Source organism: Spermophilus citellus, assembly GCF_964194105.1.
Source record: "Spermophilus citellus genome assembly, chromosome: 6".
Lineage (NCBI taxonomy): Eukaryota > Metazoa > Chordata > Mammalia > Rodentia > Sciuridae > Spermophilus > Spermophilus citellus.
Genome location: NC_138187.1, coordinates 120823231 through 120838916, shown reverse-complemented (window position 1 = coordinate 120838916; position 15686 = coordinate 120823231). Strand labels below are relative to the sequence as shown.

The following is a 15686-nucleotide window of genomic DNA, read 5'->3' as shown; positions in this document are numbered from 1 at the left end:
ATTACCATATATTTTAGCCATTTTTGTACACATTTTCAAAAGAGCTAAAGTGAGTCTCTATACAATAACAACCAGAAGCCAACAAAGACATTCAAGAACACTATCATTCAAGAAATTGGAAAACATAAAAAGAAGAAAGTCCATTTTTATCCCTTCTCAATGATGAGTAAACATATAAACTCAAGCAATTCTCATTGTCAAATTTTGAAATATTTTTCCTCTATGACCTTCTGTGCTAGAGGATTTCCTCTCCAATGATTATTAATGCTAAAGTGAAAAGAGACAGCAAAATTCATCAGTGGAATAGAAGGGTCAATTCAAATTGTAAGCAATGCACATGGCAAATTCTGCTGACTGCCTTGGGCCCCATGAGGTCATGGGACGTTTTATCCTTTCTATTCTTTTCAGAGAAGCTTCATTATATATGGTGACCCTTGCCTTCCGTATCTTTTCCCAGCAGTGGCCTGTAATCAATTCTACTTCATATCAGAACCAATTCTACCAATACAAACAGAATTACAAGTCCCACTCAAACATTAGTGGTTTAGAATAAGTACTTGAAGGTTTATATTTCTTTTATTAAGGTGAGGATGGCATGAGACATTTGTTTATTTGGGAGGTGGTTGAGAAAACTAATATAAAGGAGATTAGTTCTGTGGCTATATTAAGAGTGGAATGCAGTTAGGCGCACTCACTCACACTGGAATCCCAGTGATGTAGGAGTTGAAGGCAGGAGGATTCCAAGTTTGAGGTCAGCTCATGTAGTAAGACCCTCAGAAATTTAGTGAGACCCTGACTCAAAATAAAAAAAATAAGAAAACAAATTGGAGATGTGGCTCAGTGGTGGAGTGGCCCAGGGTTTAATTACCAGTACCAAAATAAAAAAAAAAAAAAGAATTGCTTGTGACATACACAAGTGTAAAATCTCAGAGATATCTGGTGCCCATGGTAAAAAACTGAATAGATGATAATCTTTTCAAGAGTCATTAACATGTGTGCAGCGGTTGAAACTGTGGACACAGATGTGTAAATTGAAGGGGCATATTAACAAAGAGTGACCAGCAAGAGACACGAAACAAATCAGAGAAGTAGCATATAGGGGCACCTAAGGAAGAGATCATGAAAAAGACAATGGAATGATCACAATGAAAAACCATGAATCAGGTAAGCAAGAGATAAGCGGCTGCGACACGGTGGTATCCCAGCAGCCAAGCCCGCACTGACACCCGGGCTGAGTTCGGGATTGCAGACGGGGAAGGAAGCGGTACAGTCCCATCCCCCACAAGGGACACTCCACTAAGGCAACCAGCGGCCACCATCTTGGGGAACTGAAGTATCCACCGCCACTCTCCAACAGATTGCAACAACAAAACAGGTGTGTGTCACTCAGTTCACCCCCATACATAGGGGGATTTCACATAAAATCTCTCCTAGACTTCCAGGGGGAGGGAATATCACAGTTAGCCTGCATAAAGACTAAAGGAGAACTAGAGGCACCTGACCTTCAACCCCCCCTCCCATCAGCAGCCCAAACAAAACCTGTCTAGCCAGCGCTGGGGGAGGGGCAAGCAGAAAAAATCAAAACCATAGAGTGCCGGGAATCCCAAAAGCCAACAGTGTGACCCTGGAGATCCAGGCTGTCTGATTCGCGCGGCCTGCCCCGCGGCTGCAGAAGGCATGGCGCCGCAGAGAAAGGTTTCACTGGTAAGCAAGAGATAAGCGGCTGCCACACGGTGGTATCCCAGCAGCCAAGCCCGCACTGACCCCCGGGCTGAGTTCGGAATTGCAGACGGGGAAGGAAGCGGTACAGTCCCATCCCCCACAAGGGACACTCCACTAAGGCAACCAGCGGCCACCATCTTGGAGAGCTGAAGTATCCACCGCCACTCTCCGACAGATTGCAACAACAAAACAGGAGAAACCAAGACTAGCAAGAGAAACCAGGAGACTAGAGGCAAGGCCCTCGCGACTGGGCAGCTGTAAACTGCAGGCCCGCCGGCGACAGTTCACCCAATGCCCGCGTAACTGGGCGGTAGGAGAACGCCCACCCACTGGCGACTGATCACCTGCCCGCGGCCTGTGATACTGGGTGGCTGGAGACTGCCCGCCTGCCGCGACCTGGAGCTGAAACCAAACAGAGACAGTCCAGTCACACCCCCCCATTAGGGCACCCCGGCAAGGAGACTAGGGCACATCATAGCAGAGTAGTGTCGTCACTGAAGCTCGGACGTCGGAATTCCTTCCCAGCGGAATCCACGTTAGCAGGCATTGTTTAACAACACAAAGGAGAGACATCAGAGTAATACAGAAACAAAACAAATCTATAGAAGAGAGCAGAAACACGACAATCAAAAAGAGCTGGAAAATAACGTGGACAACATGAGAAAACAGGGGAAAAAAGGATTACAAACAATGCAAGACAACTCAATTCTACAGGAGGACATAGAAACATCAGAAACAGGGATAGGGAAAGAACTCAAGGCATACCTAACTCGAATGGAAAGGAATATTGAGAAGACATGAGACAGCAAGTCCAAGAAATAAAAGTATATTTTGAAAATGAATTAAACAAATTCAAATGGCAAAGAACGAGCTCTACCAGGAGATGGAGATCTTAAAAAAAAATCAAACAATAATCCTAGAATTGCAGGAAACTATAAACCAAATTAAAAACTCAAACGAGAATATTACAAATAGACTTGATCAAGTAGAAGTCAGAACATCAGATAATGAAGACAAGGTTTATCAACTTGAAAAGAATATAGTCAACACAGAAAAGATGCTTAAATCCCACGAGCAATCTATTCAAGAGATATGGGATGTCATAAAAAAAAACAAATCTGAGAGTCGTAGGGATAGAAGAAGGCACAGAGATTCAAACCAAAGGAATGGACAGCATATTAAATGAAATAATTCTAGAAAACTTCCCAGAGATGAAAGATGGAATGGATTGCCAAATCCTGGAAGCCTACAGGACCCCAAACATTCAAAACCATAATAGACCAACTCCAAGACATATAATTATTAAGATAGCCAACGTACAGAACAAGGAGAGAATACTAAAAGCTACGAGAGAAAAGAGGCAGATTACATTCAGGGGTAAACCAATTAGGTTAACGACCGATTTCTCATCACAAACTTTGAAAGCAAGAAGATCCTGGAATAATGTATTTCAAACACTGAAAAATAATGGATTCCAACCAAGAATACTGTATCCAGCAAAATTGAGCTTCAAATTTGACAATGAAATTAAAATCTTTCACGATAAACAAAAGCTAAAAGAATTTGCAGCAAGAAAACCAGCTCTGCAAAGCATTTTGAACAAAACACTACAAGAAGAGGATGTGAAAAATAGTGCCCAAAACTAACAGCAGGAAGTATCTCAGTAAAGGGGGAGGAAAATAACCAAAAAGCAAAACTAGCCAAACTAAAATAAATAAATAAAGAAGCACGACTGGAAGTACAAATCATATCTCAATTGTAACCTTAAAGGTTAATGGCCTAAACTCACCAATCAAGAGACATAGGCTAGTAACCTGGATCAAAAAAACAAATCCAACAATATGCTGCCTTCAGGAGACTCATATGATAGGAAAAGACATTCACAGGCTGAAGGTAAAAGGTTGGGAAAAATCATACCACTCACATGGCCCTCGGAAGCAAGCAGGAGTGGCCATACTCATATCGAATAAAATCAACTTCAAACCTAAGTTAATCAAGAAGGATAAAGAAGGACACTATATACTGTTAAAAGGAACCATCTACCAACAAGACATAACAATCATCAATTTGTATGCACCAAACAATGGAGCTGCAACGTTCATAAAACAAACTCTCCTCAAGTTCAAGAGTCAAATAGACCACAACACAATAATTATGGGTGACTTCAACACACCGCTCTCGCCATTAGACAGATCCTCTAGACAAAAGCTGAATAAAGAAACTATAGAACTCAACAGCACAATCAATAACCTAGACTTAACCGACATATATAGAATATATCAACCATCATCAAGTGGATACACGTTCTTCTCAGCAGCACATGGATCCTACTCAAAGATAGACCATATATTATGCCATAAGGCAACTCTTAGTAAATATAAAGGCGTGGAGATAATACCATGCACCATATCTGATCATAATGGAATGAAATTGGAAATCAATGATAAAAGAAGGAAGGAAAAATCCTACATCACATGGAAAATGAACAATATGTTATTGAATGATCAATGGGTTATAGAAGACATAAAGGAGGAGATGAAAAAATTCTTAGAATCAAATGATAACACAGACACAACATACCGGAATCTATGGGACACAATGAACGCAGTTTTAAGAGGGAAATTCATTTCTTGGAGTTCTTACCTCAAAAAAAGAAAAAACCAACAAATAAATGAACTCACACTACACCTCAAAAACCTAGAAAAGGAAGAGCAAAACAACAGCAAATGTAGTAGAAGACAAGAAATAATTAAAATTAGAGCAGAAATCAATGAAATTGAAACAAAAGAAACCACTGAAAAAATTGATAAAACTAAAAGTTGGTTCTTTGAAAAAATAAATAAGATAGACAAGCCCTTAGCCATGCTAACGAAAAGAAGAAGAGAGAGAACTCAAATTACTAACATACGGGATGAAAAAGGCAATATCACAACAGACACTACAGAAATACAGAAGATAATTAGAAAGTATTTTGAAACCCTATATTCCAATAAAATAGAAGATAATGAAGATATCGATAAATTTCTTAAGGCATATGATTTGCCCAGATTGAGACAGGAAGACACACAATTTAAACAGACCAATAACAAAAGAAGAAATAGAAGAAGCCATCAAAAGACTACCAACCAAGAAAAGCCCTGGACCGGATGGGTATACAGCGGAGTTCTACAAAACCTTCAAAGAAGAATTAATACCAATACTTTTCAAGCTATTTCAAGAAATAGAAAAAGGAGGAGCTCTTCCAAATTCATTCTATGAGGCCAACATCACTTTGATCCCAAAACCAGACAAAGATACTTCAAAGAAAGAAAACTACAGACAAATATCTCTAATGAACTTGGATGCAAAAATTCTCAATAAAATTCTGGTGAATCGAATACAAAAGCATATCAGAAAACTTGTGCACCATGATCAAGTAGGATTCATTCCTGGGATGCAAGGATGGTTCAATATACGGAAATCAATAAATGCTATTCACCACATCAATAGACTTAAAGACAAGAACCACATGATCATCTCGATGGATGCAGAAAAAGCATTTGACAAAGTACAGCATCCCTTTATGCTCAAAACACTAGAAAAACTAGGGATAACAGGAACTTACCTCAACATTGTAAAAGCTATCTATGCTAAGCCTCAGGCTAGCATCATTCTGAATGGAGAAAAATTGAAGGCATTCCCTCTAAAATCTGGAACAAGACAGGGATGCCCTCTATCACCACTTCTATTCAATTTAGTTCTCGAAGTACTAGCCAGAGCAATTAGACAGACAAAAGAAATTAAAGGCATAAAAATAGGAAAAGAAGAAATTAAACTATTGCTATTTGCGGATGACATGATAATATACTTAACAGACCCAAAAGAGTCTACAAAGAAGCTGCTAGAGTTAATAAATGAATTCAGCAAAGTGGCAGGTTATAAAATCAACATGCATAAATCAAAGGCATTCCTGTATATCAGCAACAAAACCTCTGAAATGGAAATAAGGAAAACCACTCCATTCACAATATCCTCAAAGAAAATAAGATACTTGGGAATCAACCTAACAAAAGAGGTGAAAGATTTATACAATGAAAACTACAGAACCCTAAAGAGAGAGAGAGAAGAAGATCTCAGAAGATGGAAAAATGTACCCTGTTCATGGATAGGCAGAACTAACATCATCAAAATGGCGATATTACCCAAAGTTCTCTACAGGTTTAATGCGATGCCAATCAAAATCCCAACAGCATTTCTTGTAGAAATAGACAAAGCAATCATGAAATTCATATGGAAAAACAAAAGACCCAGAATAGCAAAAGCAATTCTAAGCAGGAAGTGTGAATCTGGAGGTATAGCGATACAGAGGTCAAACTGTACTACAAAGCAATAGTAACAAAAACAGCATGGTACTGGTACCAAAACAGGCAGGTGGACCAATGGTACAGAATAGAGGACACAGAGACCAATCCACAAAGTTACAACATTCTTATATTTGATAAAGGGGCTAAAAGCATGCAATGGAGGAAGGATAGCATCTTCAACAAATGGTGCTGGGAAAATTGGAAATCCATATGCAACAAAATGAAACTGAATCCCTTTCTCTCGCCATGCACAAAAGTTAACTCAAAATGGATCAAGAAGCTAGATATCAAATCAGAGACACTGCACCTGATAGAAGAAAAAGTTGGCTATGATCTACATACTGTGGGGTCGGGCTCCAAATTCCTTAATAGGACGCCCATAGCCCAAGAGTTAATAACAAGAATAAACAAATGGGACTTACTTAAACTAAAAAGTTTTTTCTCAGCAAGAGAAACAATAAGAGAGGTAAATAGAGAGCCTACATCCTGGGAACAAATTTTTACCCCTCACACTTCAGATAGAGCCCTAATATAAGAATATACAAAGAACTCAAAAAATTAAACAATAAGATAACAAATAACCCAATCAACAAATGGGCCAAGGACCCGAACAGACACTTCACCGAGGAGGACATACAATCAATCAACAAGTACATGAAAAAATGCTCACCATTGCTAGCAGTCAGAGAAATGCAAATCAAAACTACCCTAAGATACCATCTCACTCCAGTAAGATTGGCAGCTATTATGAAGTCAAACAACAATAAGTGTTGGCGGGGATGTGGGGAAAAGGGTACACTTGTACACTGCTGGTGGGGCTGCAAAATGGTGAGGCCAATTTGGAAAGCAGTATCGAGATTCCTGGGAAAGCTGGGAATGGATCCACCATTTGACCCAGCTATCGCACTTCTCGGACTATTCCCTGAGGACCTTAAAAAAGCTCTCTATAGGGATACGGCTGCATCAATGATTATAGCGGCACAATTCACAATAGCTAGACTGTGGAACCAATCTAGATGCCCCTCAATAGATGAATGGATAAAAAAATGTGGCATCTATACACAATGGAGTATTATGCAGCACTAAGAAATGACAAAATCATAGAATTTGCAGGGAAATGGATGGCATTAGAGCAGATTATGCTAAGCGAAGCTAGCCAAGCCCTAAAAAACAAATGCCAAATGTCTGCTTTGATATAAAGAGAACAACTAAGAACAGAACAGGAAGGAAGAGCATGAGGAAAAGACTACAGTAAACAAAGACGAATGGGGGGAGAGAAACGGAGAGAGAAGGGAAAGCACATGGAAATAGTAGGAGACCTTCAATGATACATAAAATTATAAGAGGTTATGAGGGGCAAGGGGGAGGGAAAAAAAGGGAGAGAATTGAACAACAGCAGGGGAGGTAGAGAGGGAAGATGGGAGGGGAGGGGAGGGGAGGGGAATAGTAGGGGATAGGAAAGGTAGCAGAATACAACAGTCACTAATATGGCATTATGTAAAAATGTGAATATGTAACAGACGTGATTCTGCAATCTGTATTTGGGGTGAAAATGGGAGTTCAAAACACAATTTGAGTCAAATGTATGAAAGATGATATATCATGAGCTATGTAATGCTTTAAATAATCAATAAATATATATATATATAAAAAGAAAAACCATGAATCATAAGAAGCAATCACAGATCAATTTTTATCTTTCACTAACACATTAAATCTATTATGAGGAGCTAATTTCCTCATCTTCCACCAGGATACAAAATAAATCAGTCATATAGTTCTCTATCCTCTCTGAGGCAACAGACATACTGAATTACCATAAGATGTAAAACAGATGTGATCCAGAAGATCAAATATCTAATTCTGTGTTTTAGTCAACATTCTAGTTAGACATTTAAAGAACACACTTCTCTCACCTTTGTTCTAGCGAGGATGTGATGAAGGTGGCAAGTCTCCAACCAGAGGAGTTCTCTTGATTGGCTCCTTCTCTTTCTACAACACACCTCTCAGGCTGTGAGAGGGCCCGGCATTCACTGGACCAGCAAATTCAAAATAGGCCGTGCCGTATGAGATCATTTATTTGTTGGTTTTACAATGGTACAGAATAGAGGAAACAGAAACCAATCCACAAAACTACAACTATCTTATATTTGATAAAGGGGCTAAAAGCATGCAATGGAGGAAGGATAGCATCTTCAGCAAATGATGCTGGGAAAACTGGAAATCCATATGCAACAAAATGAAACTGAATCCCTTTCTCTCGCCATGCACAAAAGTTAACTCAAAATGTATCAAGGAGCTTGATATCAAATCAGAGACACAGTGTCTGATAGAAGAAAAAGTTGGCTACGATCTACATACTGTGGGGTCAGGCTCCAAATTCCTCAATAGGACACCCATAGCACAAGAGTTAATAACTAGAATCAACAAATGGGACTTACTCAAACTAAAAAGTTTTTTCTCAGCAAAAGAAACAATAAGAGAGGTAGATAGGGAGCCTACATTCTGGGAACAAATCTTTACTCCTCACACTTCAGATAGAGCCCTAATATTCAGAGTATACAAAGAACTCAAAAAATTAAACAATAAGATAACAAATAACCCAATCAACAAATGGGCCAAGGACCCGAACAGACACTTCTCAGAGGAGGACATACAATCAATCAACAAGTACATGAAAAAATGCTCACCATTGCTAGCAGTCAGAGAAATGCAAATCAAAACTACCCTAAGATACCATCTCACTCCAGTAAGATTGGCAGCCATTAGGAAGTCAAACAACAACAAGTGCTGGCAAGGATGTGGGGAAAAGGGTACACTTGTTCACTGTTGGTGGGACTGCAAATTGGTGCAACCAATTTGGAAAGCAGTATGGAGATTTCTTGGAACGCTGGGAATGGAACCACCATTTGACCCAGCTATTCCTCTTCTCGGTCTATTCCTTAAAGACCTAAAAAGAGCATGCTACAGGGACACTGCTACATCGATGTTCATAGCAGCACAATTTGCAATAGCAAGACTGTGGAACCAACCTAGATGCCCTTCAATAGATGAATGGATAAAAAAAATGTGGCATTTATACACAATGGAGTATTACTCTGCATTAAAAAATGACAAAATCATAGAATTTGGAGGGAAATGGATGGCATTAGAACAGATTATGCTAAGTGAAGCCAGCCAATCCCTAAAAAACAAATGCCAAATGTCTTCTTTGATATAAGGAGAGTAACTAAGAACAGAGTAGGGACGAAGAGCATGAGAAGAAGATTAACATTAAACAGGGATGAGAGGTGGGAGGGAAAGCGAGAGAGAAGGGAATTTGCATGGAAATGGAAGGAGACCCTCAGGGTTATACAAAATTACATACAAGAGGAAGTGAGGGGAAAAGGAAAAATAATACAAGGGGGAGAAATGAATTACAGTAGAGTGGGTAGAGAGAGAAGAGGGGAGGGGAGGGGAGAGGAGAGGGGATAGTAGAGGATAGGAAAGGCAGCAGAATACAACAGACACTAGTATGTCAATATGTAAATCAGTGGAAGTGTAACTAATGTGATTCTGCAATCTGTATACGGGGTAAAAATGGAAGTTCTTAACCCACTTGAATCAAAGTGTGAAATATGATATGTCAAGAACTATGTAATGTTTTGAACATCCAACAATAAAAAAATATAAAAAGCAACAAAAAAAAAAAAATAGGCTGTGCCCTGGGACCTTGCATATGTTTAAAGCCAGCTGTTCACTGAGGGCAGAACTTTTGTGATTTCTTCATTGATTGCTCGGTGCCCCTCCTGGAACTCTCTCCCCTGTGTAGTCTCAGTGTGGTCATACATATCTCTATTCTAACTAGCTGCTTACTAATTTAGCCACAGGACTCTCACCTTTTCCTTTACTCAGGCCTCTTCCGTCTTCCCGACAGCACTCTATGCAGACAATAGGACAACCTCATGCTCTCTGTCTTTCTTATGGTGCTCCTAAGGCCTTGTCCTGATGAACTCTGGCTATATAAACTACGTAGCATACTTTCTTCCAGCTTGCTTTTCCAAATCTGGCCAGACTGTCCTCATTTAAACTTGCTAGGTCTAAGATAGACATCAGTGCACTGGCCTCACCCAACTCTAGAAAGAGATCCATATCAGCCTTCCAGGGGCCTACTGCCACCTTCTGATGACTTCAGTGGAAAGTGCGGCTGACCCCCGTGTATATGTCCAGGGAGACACAGTTGTCTAATTCTTTTTTTCTATGACCCATTTTTTATCCATTACATCTTGTTAAACACCTTTCCTTGATTTGGATGAGAGTTTTTAGAGTCATCTAGGAAGCTGGGGATATAGTTAAATGGTAGATATTTTTCTAGCAATGTTCCAGCCTCTAACTTTGGTCCTCAACTACACACACACACTACTCACACACACACACACACACACACACACAAAGTCATTAAACTAGTAGTCATTGATTGATTACATTTTATAGGTTTGTGCAAATTGTGGTAGCTGAGGAACAAATGGGAATGGGACAAAATGAAGAAAAAAAACCCTGTGCTTAAATGTCAGTAAGTAGAAGAGTAAGAGATTACACAGGACTCATAGACAGTAGGACAGAGTCAAGGGAAGGGGTTTTGAGATGGTGATGAAGAGGATATTTGCAGAATGTTATAGCCAGTGAAGAGAGTTTAAGTTCGGATAAGGGGAGGATTTTATGGAGTGAAGTTCAAAAGGAAGAAGGAAAGGGATGAACAAAATAAAGAAACTAGTGGGGATCACATCAAGAACAGCCAATAGGTTATTTTTAGAAAAAGATACATTGTTTTCTTCTTCTATTAATAGACGAAAATTAAACATGCCTGAAAAAGTGTGCAGGCTGAAGGTGGAGAGAAGATAACCTGGAGATAGATATGCAGGTCCTCTTTCTATAAAACAGAGGCCTAAATAATCTGCAAGGGCAAAGGTAGAAAGTTGAAATTCTAAGACTGGGCCAGGGAGTGAGGTGATGAGAAGCATATGCAGGGCCATGCTTTCAGTAAGCACAGGTGCATGATCTTCCTGTACATTGTCACAGATTAAGGACAATGAGGAAGGCAATCATCTCTGCAGCTGGCTCATGGTATGGCAGAAGGGAAAGATCTTAGTAGCATCAGGATGTTCATGGAGAGGGCTGATCAAAAGAGGACCAGGTAGGGGTACTGGAGTAGGCATTAAAAGAAGTTAAGTAGTCATGCGATGGTTCAGGGATGACAGATTTGAAGAGATATCATGTTCATAGAGGAGCATTTCTAAGATTAGGAATATTGGAGAAGTAGAGAATCCAGGATGACACTGGAGTAGGGATTAAATGAATGAAGAGGCCAAAGAAGTGCATAAGTAGACAGAAAAATAGTTCAGTACACTGGCAGAAGTTAGAAGGAAAAAAAATGCCATCCCTATATTAATTAGGTTTTTTTTTTTTTTTTTGGTCACTATAACAAAGACCTGAGATAATCAACTTATAAAGAGAAAAGGTTTGTTTTGGCTCACAGGTTTCAGTCCAAAATCAGTCACTTCTTTTGCTTTAGGTCTATGGTGGGACTTCATGTTATGAGTCTGTAGCAAAGCAAAACTGTTTACCTCATGGCCAAGATGTAAAAAGGAGCAAGAAAAAAGGGAATTGGTCCTACTATTCCTCTCTGGGGCATGCCCCACCACCACCACACACACATTCAGTGACCTAAAGACCTCCCATTAGGCCCCACCTCTTAAAGTTACTATCAGTTCCCAAAGCACCAAGCTGGGAACCAGTCCTTTAATACATGGACCTTGAGTGTATATTCCAGATCCGAATTATAACAATTCCCCTAATAAGATACTTAATGAACAAAAGCCTCTAAGAATAACAACAAGAGATATAAGGATAGAAGAAAAGTGTTGTAATTTCAAAAGATAATTTGTAACTTTACAAAGGTAGTTACCTCCCTGAGTCAATATGTATAAGAGAACTGATTTTATTTATACAAAACTTATCATGAGTATTTTTGCTTTAATTACTCTGGATTTTTTTATTCTTTTGAAATCTACCCAGCATTTGGCTCTATCTCCTAGGCTCCATTCTGCTGTCATCTCTTTTATTTGACTGAATTCTTCTTTCTTGATGTTAATTTCAGTACCTTCCAGTAATGTAGCTTATACATCCTTCTTTGGCTCTTCCTATTCCTCATCAATTTGGGTAAACATTTCAATCTACCTTCTAACCCAGGGAGTTCAACTCCAGTGCTAGCCAGACCTACTGCAGAGTGATAGATGATAGAACACTATTCTGTAAACAGTTCTTGGGCTTAGATTAACCTGAGGTAGAAAGCGAGATGGGTAGAAAGTGGGAGAGAAACAGAGTAGGGTAAAGGTCAGCTTTGAGTTTAAGAACATTGAAGGATAAAGAAAAGGGTGTAATGAAGATAATAAGGTTTCAGTCAAATAAAAATAAGTTAAGTCAAAAGCTGGAACAATTAGATAGTTCTTGGACATTGAGCAAGGCTTTGGTGATAACCCCAGAAAGAATAACAAGAGGGATCAGTAGAACAAAATGGGTATGAGACTGTCACACAACGCCATCACTGATGGGCATGAATGTTGGAAAGAAGACAGCTGGTTGAGAAGAAGATTCTTCTTTTTCTACGTATGTGTGGTCAGAATGATGGAAACGATAGGACATTTAAAGAGAGAGGGAGCCAGGAGTGGAACAAACCAACCCTAGAGTTGCAACTCAGAAATTTTTAGAATGTTCTTTCAATAAAAATTGTGTACAGTGCCATACCGACTCCAGGTTTACTATTTTTTTTTTATTAAAGAGAGAGAGAGATAATTTTTTAAATATTTATTTTTTTTTTTTTAGTTTTCAGCGGACACAACATCTTTGTTTGTATGTGGTGCTGAGGATTGAACCCGGGCCACACACATGCCAGGCGAGCGCACTACCGCTTCAGCCACATCCCCAGCCCCTTCAGGTTTACTATTAAAATCCTAACAGTTCTTCCCTTTAACATTCACTATACCATGGGCTTTCTGTACTTAGAGTGATTTAGTCTTTTTAAATGAAATTAAATTTTAAAAGAAAATAAGAATAAAATGGTTTTAGTTCTTTTGCAAAAAATCAACTGTCACCTTATCTATACTCTAATGGAGGAGTCCATGAGATGTGTAAGAGCCAAAAGGCAGTCTGCAGAGACTAGGTGCTAATAAGAGCCCAAATAAACCTGGGCATGGACCCCTGTAGTAGAGCATTTGCTTCCTGTGTGTTAGCACCTGGGTTCCATTCCCAGCAGAAAGACAGACAGACATAATTACTTATATTTAAACACATGCAAATATTGAGAAAAAGATTCTACTGATGTTATGTATCTCCTAAGTTCAGAACACAAGACCTATTTCTTAGTGGTAGGAACACTTTTTAAAAGACATAATAGAGTCTGGACTCTGGATAAGCTCGTAATCTGAAGTAAGAGAGAGAAAAGGATTTGGGGAGAAAGATAAAGGAGATTGAACTGATTTTGTAGCCCATATTTAAAATATAGCAAAGAACTCAAATGAGTAAAGACAAATGTCCCCTTGGATATACAGGAAATAAGAAATAGAATATTAAACACAGGGTAACTTTGAAAAGTGATTAATTTATTTTCAAAATGTACTTTATACACTGAAAAAATCATATCATAAAATATGAAATTAGATTTCTCATCTGTCAATCTTTAAACCTAAATTAGAAATACAAGGAAAACATAAATAGATGCAATAAACAATAAATTTAGTAGCCATGTAGACCAAAGCATGCATATATACGTATTTCCAGCTGTCTTACATATATTTTCTGTATGTGTTTTCTTATCTAGGTATATGTTTACCTACTTTTCTCCACATCCAGATACTAAACTTTTTGAGGTAAAAAAGATTTTTATCTTATTCAGTATTATTATCAAACTCTAGTACAGGGTATATCAATGCACAGCAACCTACTCCAAGAAATAGTCAAAGATCACCATTAGGTTTAATAAATGACAATGAATAAAAATATATTGATAAAAAGACTCTTTTAATAAAATATAGTGCTTTAAGACTGCCCAAAATTACTGTTAGTAAAGAAACAGAAATTGCAAATGTAAACACTACAATATTAAATAATTCATTCTTATAAAGATTTACCTTCCAGTCTGAGGATCAAATCCAAAGTAATGATCTTTACATTGGTCACAGCTTTGCCCAGCAATGGAAGCATCTTGGCACCTGCACTGGCCAGTTAGGCTATTACAGATGTGATTAACTGCACCAGTTGCATGGCATGAACATGGCAGGCAGCCAGCAGCACTGCCTGGAGAAATATAAAAACCTGGAAATAAAGAAATGAAAACATTTATATATGCTTTTTTTCTAGTCTTCTATTAAAAAGATAACATTTTGATTACATAGGAAAAATAGGATATTCTATCATGGCACTACCCAATTCCCAGTACAAATATGGTTACAGATATTCTTAATGTGTGTGTCAATTATGACCAAAGAAAAACTGAGTAAATAATTTACATCATACTTTTGTATCTCCAAGACACCTAAATTCAGTGTATTTAAAACCTACTTCATAATCTTCCAGCTAAAAACCAGACTCCCTCTATTCCTCTCCATTTCAGCATAGCATACCATCTATTCAGTTGCTTATCTTAGGACATCTTTGGTAGGAAAACCAGATAAAATACGTAATACCCAATTATATTTGAACTTAACAATAATAATTTTAGTAAAAAATATATTAAGTATTTGTTTATACTATCTGAAAATTATACTTGAAATTTAAATTTAAACAAGTGTACTTTGCTAAACTCTTCAGTTCTCAACTTCTTTCATCATGCATTTTGCTAATGAGCCAATACTATAGACATTGCTTCCTAAGAATTTTTCTACTTTCCACTACCTCCTTTGTAATTAACTCATTACATTCTACATAAAGGACATCTATTAAAAACTTAAACTGAGCAATTTTATAAGTGTTCTATTAAAATTGCATACTTTTTTCAGGTGTCCTATATGTAGGACAATGGGACATGGCATCATCACTAATTTTTTCACAGCTATCACCATGTACCAGCACTGGAAGAGTGGCTACATAACCATTATCTCATTTAGTTCTCACAAGAATACAAATAACATAGATGGTATTATTATTTCCATTATGGAGATGAGAAAACTGAAGGTTAAGAAGGTTAACAAACTTTTCTAAAATTACAAAGTTAACAAAAAACACAACTCACTATCAAACCCAGGCTTCTTAGTTCCCAAAGCCATCTCATCCACCAATGTCCCACTTTGTTCCCATCCAATCTATTCTTCAAAGTGTAGCTGGAACAATCTCTTTCAAATTGTGGTTTGGACATATCATTTCTCTATTTAAAACTATTTGATGACTTCCTACTCCCCTTAGGGGAAAAAAAAAAAAAACTACCAACAGCCTCTTGTTTCACCCACTTCTAGCTTCATATCAAAGCTCATTCTGATCTCAGTCACCTGTAGCCACATTTCTTATTCTTGACACCTGCAGGCTTTCTGTGGGCTCTTCAGTTTGCTGGAATGGTTCCAATGCACTTCTTCTGCTTAGTTTACTCCTATG

General features: G+C 38.3%; 1 protein-coding gene across 1 annotated transcript in view; it reads right to left on the bottom strand.

Moving 5' to 3' along the window:
- Positions 1-15686, bottom strand: part of USH2A (usherin) — a gene marked incomplete at its 3' end in the record, with an annotated part of 798897 nt that overhangs the window by 574933 nt on the left and 208278 nt on the right. The window contains exon 14 of the mRNA XM_081297837.1: positions 14231-14414. Within this exon, the coding sequence (XP_081153963.1) occupies positions 14231-14414 (184 nt within the window). The remainder of the gene's footprint in view (positions 1-14230; positions 14415-15686) is intronic.